We start from the raw sequence: 16459 nt of genomic DNA, 5'->3' as shown, positions 1-16459 counted from the left end.
GTTGATACTGCCTCGGAAACCCAAGGAGGGGTCGCTATGAGTCGGGGCCGACTCCACGGCACATAACAACAACAACAACAACAAATCAGACCAGTAGGAGTTCTGCTAGCGTAGTGCCTATCAGTCATCTCCTTTAATTGATCTGGCTCTTGCTACAAACCAAAAAACAAGCTCACTGCCATCGAGTCGATTCAGACTCATAGCAACCCCCCATTAGGTTTCCAAGGCTACAAATCTTTATATGGAAGCAGACTGTCTCATCTTTGTTCATGAAGCTGCTGGTGGGTTTGAACTACTGACCTTTCAGTTAGCAGCCAAATGCCTTAACCACTACACCACCAGAGCTCCTTGTCTCTTGCTCCAGACTACTCCAGATATGGCTTTTCTCCCCTTTGCTACAGCATAGTATGTCTTATATTCCTTTTAGCCATTACAGGTAACAACCACCAAAGTAACCATCTAAGAATCAAAAAAGGAGCTGTGGTGGCGCAGTGCCTAAGGCATTTGACTGCTAACCAATAGGTTGGCAGTTCAAACCCACCAGCCATTCCACAGAAGGAAGACAGGTCAATCTACTTCCATAAAGAAGTAGCCTTGGAAACCTAACTCGATGGCAGTGGGTTTGGTTTGGTTTGAAAGAATCAAAAGTTTCACTTCCCATGCCCCTTCTTTCTTTCTCTTACAAAGTTCCATGATTCCATGAATCTGGAACCACTGCAATGACTACCACTTCTGATGTCAACGGCAAAGAGGGTTGGAAGGTGGCATCATGTCTGACCTCTGCCTCATAGGAACCAGCCTTGGGCTGTTGATATTCATCTTGGTTCTCTTTCCCTCTTGTGAATTTAGAGGTCAGAAGAAGCCATCCCCATGTCCTTTTTGCAAGTACCTACTGTAAGTTTGGTTTTTTTTGGTTGGTTTTGGTATGAGGAGCTCTGGTGGTGCAGCGCTTGGCTGCTAACCGAAAGGTCAGCAGTTTAAATCCACCAGCTGCTCTGCAGAAGAAAGATGTAGTAGTAGCGTTCTATAAAGATTATAGCCTTAGAAATTCTGTAGACAGTTCTACTCTGTCTTATAGGGTCATTATGAGTCAGTTGCAATTGACTCAATGGCAGTGAGTTTTGGGTTAAGGTACAAAATGAGTTAATATAAGTAAAACCCTTAGAACATTTTGAAATATAGTAAGTACTGTTGTTAAATGAAACAAAATGTAAACATAAATTTAGGTCTGTAATATGAATGGAGCAGGCTTCAACATGACACTTTTGTATACAGCCTAAGTGCATGCATTGTTTCATGCAGGAGTTTCTTTTCTTCGTACCTATGGGTCCCCACTGCAGAACCCCTACATCATATCCCTAACTGGGAGTATTGTCTTGTGGGGGCTGTGGCCAGACCTAGGGCTTATCTTGCAGGAATCTCTGCAGCAGCAACAACAGGAACAAGAGGAAGTCCTCAAGCAGTGTCGGGAGCAGCACACTACTGAGCTGAAGGTACCTGTAGCATGATGGTGTTTTTTTCTCTGGAGAGTAGCAGGCCCTAGTCTGGAGGCTAGGGTTTCCTAAGCTGAGTCTTTTCCTGCCCTCTGCTTTGCAGGGCAAGGAGGAGGAACTACAAGGTGTGAAGGATCAGCTCCAGCAGGCCCAGGAGGAGCGAGACAGCCACCTGAAAACCATCAGCAGCCTGAAACAGGTCAATGGTCCCACCACAGCCACCTCAGCATGTAGTAAGGGGGCAGCAAGGGAGCTGACTGCATGCCACCATTAGGTACCTGCCAGCCAGGCTTTCTATCCCACAGGAAGTAAAGGACACAGTGGATGGACAGAGAATTCTGGAGAAGAAGGGCAGTGCTGCAGTAAGATGGGGAGGTGCCCAAGCAAAACCCTCTCCTAACCTGTGGCTCCTACCTATGGGCCCACTGGGCCTCATTTCCCCACCTCTCTCCCTGGTCCCCCACAGCTAAAGGACCTCAAGCGGCAGCTGCACCTGGAGCGGAAACGGGCAGATAAGCTGCAGGAGCGGCTGCAGGATATCCTCACCAACAGCAAGAGCCGCTCAGGTGAGGATCCACAACAGACGTGGGGAGATGGAGGCACAGAGGAGACTGAACCTGGACCTGAAGGACAAGTCCTTCCTGTACCTCACTTCACCCCTACTTCTTTCTCTTCTGTGTCTTCTGGTCCTCTTGAACTCAGCCTGTCTTTTACCCTTTCCCTGTATCTATCTCTCTCCTCTTTCTATCTCTGTCTGCATTATCTGTTTGCTTTTTGTCTTTGTCTCTGGGTTTTGTGCTTGTCCCTTTGTTTCTGTCTCTCTCTTCCTCTGCTGCTTCATCTTGTCTATTTCCAGGTTTTCTTCTATATTGGCTTCTTTCTCTCATTTTCTCCTTTTTTCTTCCCTTTCTTTTTCTTCTCCCTGTCTCTTTATCTCTTTCTGTTTTTTCTCTCTTTCGTTCTCTATCTTTTGTCTCTGTCTCTGTCTTCCCACTACCCCTTCACACATACTCTCACACCTTACTTGGTGTTTCCAAATCAGTAGTATCTATTCTCTCATTCTCTAATATGGACTGAGCCCCCTCGCTCAAGTCCAGCGCCCCTGGTAGTAAATCCCCAGGATCCCTGGCTTCTACGAGGTCCCAGTTTAGCTAAGAAGACAGACTTACAAGCAGGCAGCAACACTGGTGTTTTAATCATGCAGTTAATTCAATCTATGTTTCTTTTACCACTTAAAGCAGAAAATGCACAAAAAACTTTAGTTGCTTTAGTCCTTTTTTATTATTATTATTTAGAAGAGAATGGCCTATAAATACATATAAATGAATAAATAAAATAAAGTAATGACTCAGGTGTATCTCCTATGTCATAGATCTGGGAAAACTTGCCCCTTTGTCCCTCCATTCAGGGCACCCATGGAATCCCACTCAACCACCCACCTTTGCTAGAGGCCCCTTGGGGTGTGTTCTCAGTTCCCTCCCTGACACCCAGAACCAGCCACAAGAGCAGCAGCATAAGCTCTGTGCTTTTAAGTGACATGGCAAAATGGATGTATCATCACATCAATTTCTCTCCAAGGTACTCAGTCTCCTGAAGTAATCTCTCTTTATAAAGGAGAATTTATTTTTTTTTGTTTTGTAACAGATTAATGTAAGAATCACCAAACAGATTAGAATTGTGTACCATACACTCTTCTTGTCTATTAGATTAAATTCAGATTTAGGTAAGTGGTTGTGAGAGTCCATCTTCATCTTTTTTCTCCCTGTCTCTGACTTTTATCTTTCTCCAGCATCTCTGTCTCTGTCATCTGCTCTATCTTCTTTGTCTTTCTGGGTTTTGCTGTTTGCATGTGGGTGTGCATCTCTGCCCTCTCCAGCTGTCTGTTTTCTTTTCTCTGTACCCTCGCTCTTAGTAGGTATGCCACTTTATGCCTGTGTGAAGTCACATTTCTGTCTTTCACCCCGTCTCTTCAACTTTGTTTCTCTTCTGTTGTGTGTGTTTGCCTAGGGAGGCAGTTGCTTTTTCTGTTTCTGTCTCTCTTTCTTTGTCATATTGTCTGCCTCTGCCTTTTCCCATGCCTGAGTATCTCTGCCTCTTTCCATCTCTGTCAAATCTATTTCTGCCTCTTCCTGCCTATCACTGCCCTAAAATCCTGGGGGCTTGAGGCTCAGGTGTCTGTTTCCTCACTGCCTAGGCCTTGAAGAGCTGGTTCTCTCAGAGATGAACTCACCAAGCCGGACACAGACAGGGGACAGCAGTAGTGTGTCTTCCTTTAGCTACCGTGAAATCTTGCGGGAGAAGGAGAGCTCAGCCATTCCAGCTAGGGTAAGAGGCAAGGAAGAGCCTACAGCCCCGGGTTTTCCTACCCAAATTCTGGGATTGTCCTTTCATCCATTCCTGAAATCATCTCCTACTCTGGGCCCAGCACATACATTGTCTTGTCAAGTTCTTCCCAAACTCGGCAACTTGGATACAGATTGCTTATGAGAGATGGGCAAATCATTCTTTCTGACTCTCTGTTTCATCCTCTGTGGGCTAATTCACCTTTTCTGATGCCATAAAGTATATGGCTCATAATTGGTACACCATCCATCTATGAGATCCCTTTTTCCAACTTATTATTTATTGTCATCTATCTTGCCAACCACTTTTATTTGGCAATAACATTTTATTATTCCACACATAGTATGTGTGCATTGTAGAAAATTAAAAAAAAAATATATATGAGCAAAGATTTTTTAAAAATATTTTTTAAAATCACATTTTTACCATCCAGGGGTCACTGGTATAAATCTTTAGTTTATCCCCTTCCAGATCTCAGATCTACATCTGTATGTATTTGTTTATGTATATATGTACATACATATACTTTTTATTTAACATAATTGAGATCATTTGTAACTTGCTTTTATTCAGCTAATTTCTACCATCTCAATTTGGTAAATTTTCATCTCATCTAATACTTTGACCTTCATCAAATTTCTCTTCTCGGCCCCAAAATGTTCTTTGTAGTTAGTTTTATGAAAACCAGCATTCAATTTCAGAGCACTTATTGTTAAGTGGTGGTTTTTTGTCCCTCAAGTCTCTCTTTAATCTAGTGTAATTCCTTTTTCTCATGACATCAACCTGTTGAAGACACCAGGCCAGTTGACCTATAGAAAGTTCCACCATTTGGACTTTGCTGCTTGCTTCTTTGTGGTGTCATTTAGCTTGTTCCTTTTTCCCCTAGTTTTCCTGTTAACTGGAACTTAGATCTCATTTGCTACAGGATTTCCCTTCATCCACTCAACACTGCTATAATATGGTACTTACTGCCTCTCCCCCTTTAGCCAAAGGGGGAAATAAAGTCTCTGAGGGTATCACGAACTGCCTACAGCCCCATCCTCTCCTTACTCCACCCCTAGTCTGGTTCTTGTTCTCAGCCCATCACTCCTCTCTGAGGTAGGTGGGGCTGAGCCTGACTGACCTCTTCTCTTTTCTGCAGTCTTTATCTAGCAGCCCTCAGGCCCAGCCCCCTCGACCAGCAGAGCTATCTGATGAGGAAGTGGCTGAGCTCTTTCAGCGGCTAGCAGAGACACAGCAGGAGAAATGGATGCTGGAGGAGAAGGTGCTGTCTGTCTGCCTGCTTGTCCTCATGTGGAGTGCCCTTGAGGGGTGGATAAAGGTCTGCTGGGCCCCTCCCCATATGTGTACCTGTGCAGTTGAAGGGTCTGAGGTAGACTTGGCCATCCTGCAGGTGAAGCACCTGGAGGTGAGCAGTGCCTCCATGGCGGAGGACCTCTGCCGGAAGAGTGCCATCATTGAAACCTATGTCATGGACAGCCGGATTGGTCAGTGCCCCCTCCCTAGCCCTCACCCCTAGCCCAGCCCACTCATCTGCCTCCCTTCTTTACTGTTCAGTGCTACAGCTTCTCTCCTGGCCTCTTGGAACTCAACAAAGTTAACTGACAAAGCTATACTGGTGGAGGGGGAGAGTAGGGAACAGCCTGCATCTGTGTGTCTTTCTCTCTGTTCTCTCTTTATCTTGGCACCTCCCTCCTCTCTGTCTCTGTCATCTTTCCCTCCCTCTCACTTTGCAATCTCTATGTCCTTCTTTCTCCTTCTCCCTGTATCTCATCTTCCTCTTCTCTCTTCTCCCTATGTTTCTTCTTGTGTCCCTTCTTCATCTTACCTCCCTGTCCCTACTCCCTCTCTATATTCCATCTCTCTAAAATTTCACCCTCTATATCTGTATCCTTTTTGGGGTCCTTATCTCTTCCTCTTCCTCCCTTTATCCCCCTCTTCCTCTCTTTCTCTCTCTCTCCCTTTCCTACTTTTTCCATCTTTCCTTCCCCTTGGGTTTGTTTCTTACACTCTTTTCTTTCAAACCTTCCTCTTCTCTCTCTATTTTTTCCTTATTAATCAGAATAATACCAACTGACTGACACGTACTGAACATTTACAGTTTGTTCTGTGCTTCACATGTTGTCATGCACATTGTTCCAGCTCCATGAGTTAGTTATTAACCCTATTTCACAGAGGCTCAGGGTCACATAGCTAGTAATGGACAGAGCCAGGTTTCACATATCAAACCCTCCACCTACATAACATGGCTTCTTCCCACTTTCTCCCCTGCTCTTTGTTTTCCTCTTTTCTCCTGTCTCTGTCTATCTCTGCTCTGGCTTTGCCGAGGGGGTGGTTCTCAGCCTGGGCCCTTGCAGATGTGTCTGTGGCAGCAGGCCACACAGACCGCAGCGGACTGGGCAGCGTCCTAAGAGACCTAGTGAAGCCAGGCGATGAGAACCTTCGGGAGATGAACAAGAAGCTGCAGAACATGCTGGAGGAGCAGCTCACCAAGAACATGCACTTGCACAAGGCAAGTGTGGCCTACCCACTGTCCATCCAGCTACCTGCCTGCCCACTTACACAGCCACTTTCATCTTCAAGTACCCCCATCCATCTACCCACCCACCTGTCTTTCCTTCCATCCCCCTACCCACTCACTGACTTCTCCTTTGTCCTCTCATCTTCCCATCCTCCTATCTACTTAACACATCAGTTTAGTCTTTCACTCTTCCCTCTGTCCTTCCATCTACCCATTCATACACACATTCAACCATCTGTCCATCTGCCCACCCTACTATTTACCAGTCTACCCACCTACACATCTTGCCATATACCCTGTGTCTTTACACACATTTCCTGATATACCTCTCTTTCTTATCTGGTCATCAGTCATCCCTTGCCTTACCTTTGTTTTTACCCATCCCACCCCATGATCTGCCTGCTGCCATCTATCCTCCTCATTTGCCTACCAAAAGTCCTCCCCCCATGCACCTTCCTACACATCTACTTGCCCATCCTGCCAATCAAATATTTCCTCATTCTCTGGGGGGTGGGGATATCTGAAAGAAGTCAGACCCAGTCCCTGCCTTTGAGAAGCAAGCCCACTGTTTAGTAGAAGAGAAGGTCATGAGGAGGGGGGTTTATATCCTTCAGCAGCACAATGCTGCAACAGATGATCTACTCCTGTAGCCATAGCTCCAGAGGATCCCCACATCCAGACATACCTCTTCTTTCTTTCTATTTTATTTTATCATGGTGAAAATATATACAAAACATACATCACCTCAACAATTTTTACACATACAATTCAGTGACATTGATTACATTCTTCAAGTTCTGCAGCCATTCTTGCTATCCTTCTCCAAATCACTCCACCACCATTTACATAAACTCAATGCCCCCTAAGCAAAAACTCCCCAGAAATGCCTTTTCTGAGCCCAGCTTACTGCTGGGGGCTTTATGAACTGCTCTAAGTACCTTTCTATCCCAGGCCAGCCATCTCTGGGCATTGATTTAATGAGATGAGAAGGAAATCACAGATGATATCCCAGGATTGGTGAAGGAGCTACCCCTACCCCTTCTCTGGCCCCTGATGGCTCATTTGTTTCTTAGGATATGGAGGTTCTGTCCCAGGAAATTGTACGGCTCAGCAAGGAGTGTGTGGGGTCCCCTGATCCAGACCTAGAGCCGGGAGAGGCCAGCTAAAGACCTACAGGCTACACTCACTCTCTCCTCTCTCGACTTCCCAAGACTTCATTCCCTTGGGCTATGGTGCGAAAATGGAGGCCTGAGCCAGAAATGAATAGGTTGAGAAACTGGACATTAAAGCGGTTATAGGCCTCATGGCTTGTCTTAGGGCAGAGGCCCCTGGGGAATAGGGATTCTGAGGGGAGGGGCAGGGATTTCTTCTTGGCCCTGGCTCCCAGAGGCCTTTGCCTTCATCTCTGCATGAGCTCTCCCTCCCACAAACCAATTTTTTTTTTCTTTTTCTTTTTTTAATTTATGTCTGGAAGCCTGGCTACTCTGCATTTGGGATTGGGGATGTTGGGTGGGGATGTGGTCCATGTTCAGCATTTTAGCAACGTGTGTGTGTGTGTGTGTAAAGGCTGTGCAGCCAAAATACCATCTGGCCAGATGGGCCCACCCACTGACTCTCTGGTCTCGTTCTTTCCAACAAGGAGGGATATGCCTAGGGGTAGAGTGGGGTGGAAGGGTCATTCAATTGGAATGGGGAGGATGGTCTCAGATGACAACTTTACTTTCATTCCCATTCCCTCACCCAGCCTGTTTCGAACTACTATTAACCAGCTCCTCAAATTGAATGGAACAGAAATATCTGCAGATACATGGGTGGATGTGTATGGGAGTGTGGGTGTGGATACATGGACAGATGGAAGGATGGATAAGTGGTTGCATGGACTGATAAGTGGGAGGTTACATGGACTGATGATGGATAGATTTGAGAATAAATGGGCAGATGGATAGATAGGTGGTTGGATGAATAAATGGATAGATGGACTGGTAGGTAGATAGGTAAAGGATAGGTAGGGATGTAAATGGACAGATGGATGTTTAGGTACATAAGTAAAATGGATGAATTAGGAAGGCAGATGAATTTATGGACAGGTTGGAAGTAAATGGAGAGATGGATAGGGAAGTATATGGATGGGTGAGTAGATGGATAGATAAGCTAATGAATGAGAAGAGGAAAAGGTGGGTGAATATATGATAGGTGGAGATATGGATGAATAAGTGGACAGATAGATGCATGGGTTGAGTAGATGGGTGAAGGATGGATACACGGATGTGCTAGTGAAGGGTTAGATGAATGGAGTGGATATGCAAATGGATGAGTGCGTGTCCATTTACTTATCAGTCCATTCAACCATCTATCCATCCTCCCATCTATCCATGTGTCCATTTATGGCTAAATGGACAAAAGTGGATGAAGGAATGGGTAGAGTAATTGGTTATGTAGGAGAGATAATGAGTAGGGGTGAGTATAAGGATGGAGAAATGAACAAATCAAGAGTATGGTGAGTGAACAAATGGAGGATTACGCTGATGGGTAAATCAATTGAATGGCTAAAATTGGCCTTGCCACACACCTTTAATTACTAAAGATTAGGCACCCTCTGTGTGCCGAGCCTTGTGTCATCTCCTTTCACATTTCATCTAATACTCAACACTATTGAGTCGCATAACTTCATCTGACAACTGAAGAAACAATGCAAGTCAGTTCAAGGACTCAAGGACGGCAAGTTAGTGGTAAAATGGGTTTGAACCCACCCAGGCCTGCCCAAGGCCCCAATACTCCCATTACCCAGGAACAGAGCCCTCTAGGGAAGGAGGTGTGATTTGAGGCCGCTGGATGTGGAGACTGCCCCTAGGAGTGGGCCCAGCCTGGGACAACCTGGTATGGGGGTGGATTTCCCCATCTGCACCTCACTTCATATCCAAAGACTGGAAGACTTGTGTTCCAGTCCTACAGCTGTAACCCACACCCGTCAGGTAGCAGCTTTGGAGGCTTGGCCACCTAGAGAAACGCCCCTAAACTACCCCAATCTCCGGCTATTCCAGCCCTTTTACTGCCTGGGGGGCAGGGAGGGGACACAGCGCTGCATCATTCCCCGTGGCACTCCGCTCTGGGGCCATTAACAGACGCCTCCCCATCGATCGGAATTGCTAAGTGCTGCTGATTCAGGCGGGTGGAGGTGGGGGCCCCTTGGGGCAGAGGGGGTAGGACTTGGGCAGGAAGAGGGGGGAGTCCAGGAAGGAGGTGGGGAGAACTGGCAAAACTCCCTGCCACCCCCATTTTCCAGATGACGCGACTGAGGCCCAACCAGCTTTGTAGGAGGCGGAGTCTCCCCAGGGTCCCTCTCAGGCTGTCCTAGGGGAGGGGGCTCTGAGCACCACAAGGCCCCTCCCCTGCCTCTCCATCTCCCGGCAAGCTCGGAGGGGCAGGGAGAGAGCCAGAGGAGAAGGACAACTCTGGCAGCTCTGCAGAGGGGGCTGGGAGCTCCGGTGCTTGGTACCCCTAGCCCCAACCGCTGTTGCCGCTGCTGCAGTGGGGACACAGGTGAGGACAACCCCATTGGTAGGGGGAGGGGGCCACCAATAGCGCTCTCCTTGTCCTTCCCTGGTCCAGCCCCCACGCCCTAGCCCATCCTGGGACAGTCCCCAGAGGTCCCACTGAGGTCCCACTGGGCCTTGTCCTTCCAGAGCCTCCGTCCAGGGACCCAGCCCCCTACCCCTGTCTGTGCCGCCTTCTCCTCTCCTAGGCCTGGCTGTGGTTGCTCCTCTTCCTCCTCCTCCTGCTGCCGCTGCTGCTATTGCTGCTGCCCAGCACACACCGCCAGCCCCTCGGGGTGTGGTTTCTCCAGACCTGCCCCCAACCGGTGGGACCTGGGCCTCCCGCCCCCCCCCCGCCCCCGCCAGCCTCCGGCCCAGCAGTCCCCCTGCCTGGAGACACACCCAATTCCCTTTCAACATCCCACCCCCCCTCTCCAAACCTGTTTGAGGAGATCCCCTCTTTCCTCTTAGTCTTTTTAGATCCCCTTGGTTTTTTTTTTTTTTTTTTCCCTTGGTGCTCTGGGGCTGTGCCCAACTTCCTTCCAATTGAGTACCAGCCCTTCTGGCTCCCCCAGCCCCCTCTTCCTCGTCCGCCAGAACTCTTGAGAGTGTGGATGGGGCTTTCTCAGCCCCTCTAGAGACCCCCCAGATACCTCTCAGACTCCTTAAAAAATAACCCAGCCACATATTTACACATCTAGATACCCCACTCTCCAGCCCCACTAGGGGTCCCAGCCTCTCCCCCCTTCCCCAGAACGTGTGTGGCGCATACACCCCCAGGCTATTCTTGGCAGCTCTAGGCACTCCCAAGACAATTCTCAGCCTCTTTACAATCTCCTGGTTCTATCGACACCCCTCTAGATATATCATCCCCCTTTCCAGATCTACCTGGGAGCTCCAGCCCACTTAACTTTTCCACAGAAGCCTCATCTTTCTCAACCTCTTTAGAACCCTTCCCTCACCCAGAATTCTCAGCCTCCTTCAAACACCTCTGGTCCCTGTTCTGTCTGGATGCCCCAACCTTCTCTACAACCTCACTAAGGGTCTCTGGCCCCTTTTTCCTCCAGAACTCTTGAGAGTGTGGACAACTCCCCAGGTAATTCTTGGCCTCTCTAGACAGCTTCAGACATTACTCAGGCACATGCTGACTCCTCTAGAATCCTTTCAGTCTCTCTAGACACTCCTTCAGGACTTCCTCACCCCTTCGAGACACCTCTTGTCAGCTCCTCTCAATGACCCCCCAGCCCCTCTTCAACCCCAGAAGTTATTCCCCAGGTTCCTCATAAATGCCCCCCAAGTCCCTGCCCATCTCTCTAGTTCCTCCTCCTGGTTCCTCTTGGCCTCTCTAGAAACCCCCAGTTTCCTTGTCCAGGTGGCCTGGGCCCTCTCCAAGCCCCCACCATCCTGGAGAGGGCCACATTCTCCTAAACACACACACACACATATACACCCAAGTCTCCTTCCGTGGGCCTGGGGAGCGGCAGGATGGCGGCAGGTGTGGCCACGTGGCTACCTTTTGCCCGGGCGGCCGCCGTGGGTTGGCTGCCCCTGGCCCAGCAGCCCCTACCTCCAGCACCGGGAGTGAAGGCCTCTCGAGGGGATGAGGTTCTGGTGGTGAACGTGAGCGGGCGGCGCTTTGAGACCTGGAAGAACACGCTGGACCGTTACCCAGACACTCTGCTAGGCAGTTCAGAGAAGGAGTTCTTCTATGATGCAGACTCTGGCGAGTACTTTTTCGATCGAGACCCCGACATGTTCCGGCACGTGCTGAACTTCTACCGCACCGGGCGACTTCACTGTCCGCGGCAGGAGTGCATACAGGCCTTTGACGAAGAGCTGGCCTTCTATGGTCTGGTACCTGAGCTTGTGGGCGACTGCTGCCTTGAAGAATACCGGGACCGTAAGAAGGAGAACGCTGAACGCCTGGCTGAGGATGAAGAGGCCGAGCAGGCTGGGGACGGCCCAGCCCTGCCGGCGGGCAGCTCCCTGCGGCAGCGGCTCTGGCGGGCCTTTGAGAACCCTCACACGAGCACAGCAGCCTTGGTTTTCTACTACGTGACCGGCTTTTTCATCGCTGTGTCGGTCATTGCCAACGTGGTGGAGACCATCCCATGCCGGGGCACTGCACGGCGGCCTCCTAGAGAGCAGCCCTGTGGCGAGCGTTTCCCACTGGCCTTTTTCTGCATGGACACGGCTTGTGTGCTCATATTCACGGGCGAATACCTCCTGCGTCTGTTTGCCGCCCCTAGCCGTTGTCGCTTCCTACGTAGTGTCATGAGCCTTATAGATGTGGTGGCCATCCTGCCCTATTACATCGGGCTTTTCGTGCCCAAGAACGAGGATGTCTCTGGAGCCTTTGTCACCCTGCGTGTGTTCCGGGTGTTCCGTATCTTCAAATTCTCCAGACACTCACAGGGCCTGCGAATTCTGGGCTACACACTCAAGAGCTGTGCCTCTGAGCTGGGCTTTCTCCTCTTTTCCCTCACCATGGCCATCATCATCTTCGCCACTGTCATGTTTTATGCTGAGAAAGGCACAAACAAGACTAACTTTACGAGTATCCCTGCAGCCTTCTGGTATACCATTGTCACCATGACCACACTTGGGTGAGTGCAGACCCTATGTGGGAGCTGCCCCTTGGTCAGTTACACTCACCTTTTCTGTAAAATTAAGGTCAGATGAATGATCTCACTTTTTGAGCTTCAATTTGCTTATCTGTAAAACATGAGGGATTTGACTTAATCTCCAAATCCCTCCCAACTCTAATAATGCCTTGATTTTCCAGGTCATAAGATTTGTGTTCAAAGATTGCTATTTCTGTTGACTTCCCCCCACCCCAGGCCTTAGTTTTGCCCCGTGTAAAATGAGAAATGATGATCCCTTCATCATCTATAGAGGATTCAGTGACACCATTGTTGTGAAGGTTCTCTTTTTCTGTTTTGAGTACTCATGTCTTCCAACCCTCTAGAATTGCCTGCTGTGTGGGCACTACCTGTGGCTTTGTGATTCCTTGATGGTCCCCAGAGCAAGATATATTCCGCATTATATTTTTTACTCAATCCATGAGAGGAAACAGAATTGGGATAAAAGTATCAGATGGAATCACCAAACTTATGGAATTCTTAAAGACATTGTCTAGGGCAGATACCGTGCCCGATCCTTCTCTGAGTTTCCCTCACTGGGATTAGATATACAGTTGGTGCTCAGTATTTGTTGAATGAATGAAGAGATGTGCTTGCTCAGTAGTACCTTTATAGAAATAAAGAAAATCTGATTTGGGATTTCTAAGGGATAAAATGAATTCTGGTTGGAAGTTTAGGATGGATAAACCAATATGGAGCCCTGAGAATGGAATGGAATTGGATATTTTGACTCCTTTTACCCTATTCATTCCTCACAACAACCCTGTGTGCCCCTGTCTCATAGTTAAAGACACTGAGATGCCACATCATAGATCCAAGTTGGAGAGATTTTTGAGTTCTGAATGCTCAGAATGAGTCAAAATAAATAAGGGGGAGGCCACAGCCTGAGCAAAGGCCTAGAGGCTGGAGACTGCAGAGCCTATGTTTCTGCAGAGGAGTTCTGGTTGGTCCTGTGGCCAGAACAAAAATATGCTATGTGATCTTGGGCACGTTAGCTATGGAACCTTCCTGAGCCTTAGTTTCTCTATCTATGAAACAAGTTGGTGAGGTTAGCTATGCTCAGTCTTCATGGAGACATGTAGAGAAAGGGAGACGGTTTCAAGACTCCCCCCTATTTTTTCATATGAATACAGTTTCAAGGCTTCCCCTGGGGAAATAAGAATGGGTCATGGCTAGAGAAGGTATGACAGAGGCAGGCAAACAGAGCTCTCCTCCCAAGACTCAGAGCCGCCTCAGCAGGCTTGTGGTGGTGAGGATCTCTCTCTAGGAGGTTATATTTGCTGCCTGTGAGTTCCTCATTTTCCCCTATGCTTGGTATTAATAGATTTCTAGCTGACTCAGATATCCAGTCCTCAGCTCAAATGGGGCAGCAGATGGTAGGGGCTGAGGGTCAGGCCTATTTTTCATTTGACCAGCCCCCCCCCCCAGGGGTGCCCAGAGGGATCATTCCCCACATTTTGTAGAGCAACAAACTGAGGGTCAGAGTTTGAATGACTGACCAGGGTCACAGAGCAAATCAGTGTTGCTGGGGTGGCTTGCGGGACTGCACAGTGGGTGGGCACTTTTCCTGACTGTGGCCTACCTCCTCCTGCCCCAGTTATGGAGACATGGTGCCCAGCACCATTGCTGGCAAGATTTTCGGATCCATCTGCTCACTCAGTGGCGTCTTGGTTATTGCTCTGCCTGTGCCCGTTATTGTGTCCAACTTTAGCCGCATCTACCACCAGAACCAACGCGCTGACAAGCGCCGAGCACAGCAGGTAACCACATTTTCCATCTGAGCACTTCCTGTCCCCACCCCAAAGCCAGTTCACTCTTGGATTTACTCCCCTGACCCTTTATCTCCTCCTCTCTCTGTAGAAGGTACGCTTGGCAAGGATCCGGTTGGCAAAGAGTGGCACCACCAATGCCTTCCTGCAATACAAGCAGAATGGGGGCCTTGAGGTGGGTAGAAGCCCAGACTTGGGGGAGGGGGAGGAATGGAAGGTGGAAGGTACTGACCTTATCTCTCTGCTCTGCCCACTCCAGGATAGCAGCAGTGGAGAGGAACAGACCCTGTGTGTCAGGAACCGTTCTGCATTTGAGCAGCAACATCACCACTTGCTGCATTGTCTAGAGAAGACGACGGTGAGGCATAATGGCAGGAGGCATGGCAGAGTGAAGGGGTTCCCTCTGCTGCCAAGTCAGCTTCCTCCCTAGGATAGGAGAGTCACTACTAATTGTGGAGATCACAGAAGGCTTCCTGGAAGAAGCCACAATAGAGCTGAGCCTTGAAGGATGGGCAAGGGAAGAAAGAGACTTCCAGAGATGAGGGTACAGCCTGAGGAAAGGCCTGAGAGTAGGATCAGCTCACATGATGTGCCCTATGACTTTATCTCCCTTCTTCTCACACAGTGCCATGAGTTCACAGATGAACTGACCTTCAGCGAGGCCCTGGGAGCTGACTCACTAGGTGGCCGCACCAGCCGAAGCACCTCCATGTCCTCCCAGCCAGTGGGGACCAGTAGTCTGTTATCGTCTTGCTGCCCACGCAGGGCCAAGCGCCGTGCCATCCGTCTTGCCAACTCCACTGCCTCTGTCAGCCGTGGCAGCATGCAGGAGCTGGACACGCTGGCTGGGCTGCAGAGGAGCCCTGCCCCTCAGAGGTAAGTATCCTTCCCACCTCCTGGCCACACCTGAAGAAGCTCAAAGCTTACACCAGTGAGTCTGAGAAGTCGAGCTCGAACCCAAAATCCTCCATGCTAGGAGCTTGGGCTTCGTATCTTAAACTCCTTGTCCTTCATTTGTTCTTCCAACAAACACTTAGTGAGCCCCTACTGTATATCAAGCATAGTTTTAGGCATGTGGGATATAGCAACAAGCAGAACAGAAACCTCTGTCTCTCTGGAACTTATATTTTAGTAAGAGGAGATAGGTAATAAACAAACAAATACACAGATTATACAATATGTTAAACATCTGTAAGTACCAAGGAGAAAAACAAATCAGAGATGAGGGATAGAGAATGTAGAGCAGGGGGGTGATGTAGTTTGAATAGTGTGGTCAGGGAAGGCTTTACTGAAGTGACATCTTCTCCAAGACCTGAGGGAGGGGAGGGAGTGAGCCATGGATCTATCTAGAGGAAGAGCTTAACAGCCTGTGCAAAGAAAGGCTCGAAGGCAGGAATGTGTCTGCATTTCAGTCACTTTCAGCTTCTTTTCTCTCATCCATTGCATGGGCATAACAGTATTTCCTACCTCATATGGTTGTTGTGAGATAAGAAATGATACAAAATGCTCAGAAAAATGCCTGGAACATAATGACGCCAGAGCCCACACTCTCCACCACCATAATTGAGGATGCAGGGGAAGCACCTATCAAGGTGCCAGGGACCCAGTAGCACTCAATAGATCTCATGACTGCTGCACTGCAGCAAGTATTAAGAGAAGATGACGTTTTAAGAGCCTTCCATTTCCCCACCCTTGTCCACAGCCGCTCAAGCCTCAATGCCAAGCCCCATGACAGCCTTGACCTGAACTGCGACAGCCGGGACTTCGTGGCAGCCATTATCAGTATCCCTACCCCTCCTGCCAACACCCCAGATGAAAGTCAACCATCCTCCCCTGATGGCGGCAGTGGCAGGGCCAGCAGCACCTTCAGGAACTCCAACCTGGGTACCCCTTGCCTTCTCCCTGAGACTGTCAAGATCTCTTCCCTATGAGGGGTGGGTCTGCCCTTCAAGAGGGCCCTGTCAATTCTTGAGGACTCCTTCCCAAAGCCATATTTTGGGGAAGCAGAGAGGGGCAGTCCTGGGGACCCCTTCTGCCCCCCACCAAGAACTATGCAGTGGAGTTTCATGGAATGGCCCACTCAATGGGGAAGTAGACAGGGAATGGGAAACTTCTTCCATCCCAGATGGTTTTCCTAGTTGGCCTCCTGCATGCTCCT

The 16459-nt window shown here is 48.9% G+C and overlaps 2 protein-coding genes across 2 annotated transcripts in view; both read left to right on the top strand.

The window, feature by feature from the left end:
* Window positions 1–7523, top strand: part of GRIPAP1 (GRIP1 associated protein 1) — a 25392-nt gene extending 17869 nt beyond the window's left edge. Inside the window, exons 18-26 of the mRNA XM_007958559.2 lie at window positions 1416–1493; window positions 1597–1692; window positions 1799–1855; window positions 1960–2059; window positions 3688–3818; window positions 4978–5100; window positions 5230–5323; window positions 6194–6348; window positions 7431–7523. Of these exons, the coding sequence (XP_007956750.1) occupies window positions 1416–1493; window positions 1597–1692; window positions 1799–1855; window positions 1960–2059; window positions 3688–3818; window positions 4978–5100; window positions 5230–5323; window positions 6194–6348; window positions 7431–7523 (927 nt within the window). The remainder of the gene's footprint in view (window positions 1–1415; window positions 1494–1596; window positions 1693–1798; window positions 1856–1959; window positions 2060–3687; window positions 3819–4977; window positions 5101–5229; window positions 5324–6193; window positions 6349–7430) is intronic.
* A 3852-nt stretch (window positions 7524–11375) lies between these two features.
* Window positions 11376–16232, top strand: KCND1 (potassium voltage-gated channel subfamily D member 1). Its single transcript, XM_007958557.2, has 6 exons — window positions 11376–12496; window positions 14130–14292; window positions 14393–14476; window positions 14561–14659; window positions 14927–15177; window positions 16004–16232. The coding sequence occupies exons 1-6, from the start codon at window positions 11376–11378 to the stop codon at window positions 16230–16232; spliced, it is 1947 nt and encodes a 648-aa protein (XP_007956748.1).
* Window positions 16233–16459: the final 227 nt, after the last annotated feature.

This window comes from Orycteropus afer, unplaced genomic scaffold (genome assembly GCF_000298275.1).
Source record: "Orycteropus afer afer isolate SDZICR_OR568_19922 unplaced genomic scaffold, OryAfe1.0 scaffold01011, whole genome shotgun sequence".
NCBI lineage: Eukaryota > Metazoa > Chordata > Mammalia > Tubulidentata > Orycteropodidae > Orycteropus > Orycteropus afer.
The sequence above is the reverse complement of the archived record's forward strand: the minus strand, read 5'-3'. Positions and strand labels throughout refer to the sequence as shown.

Bases quoted from the DNA above. Each gene is read 5' to 3' on its own strand.
- KCND1 (XM_007958557.2), top strand. From the start codon at position 11,376: ATGGCGGCAGGTGTGGCCACGTGGCTACCTTTTGCCCGGGCGGCCGCC. The intron at 14,477-14,560 runs GTGGGTAGAAGC...TGCCCACTCCAG, and splicing joins AGCAGAATGGGGGCCTTGAG to GATAGCAGCAGTGGAGAGGA. The intron at 15,178-16,003 runs GTAAGTATCCTT...CCTTGTCCACAG, and splicing joins AGGAGCCCTGCCCCTCAGAG to CCGCTCAAGCCTCAATGCCA.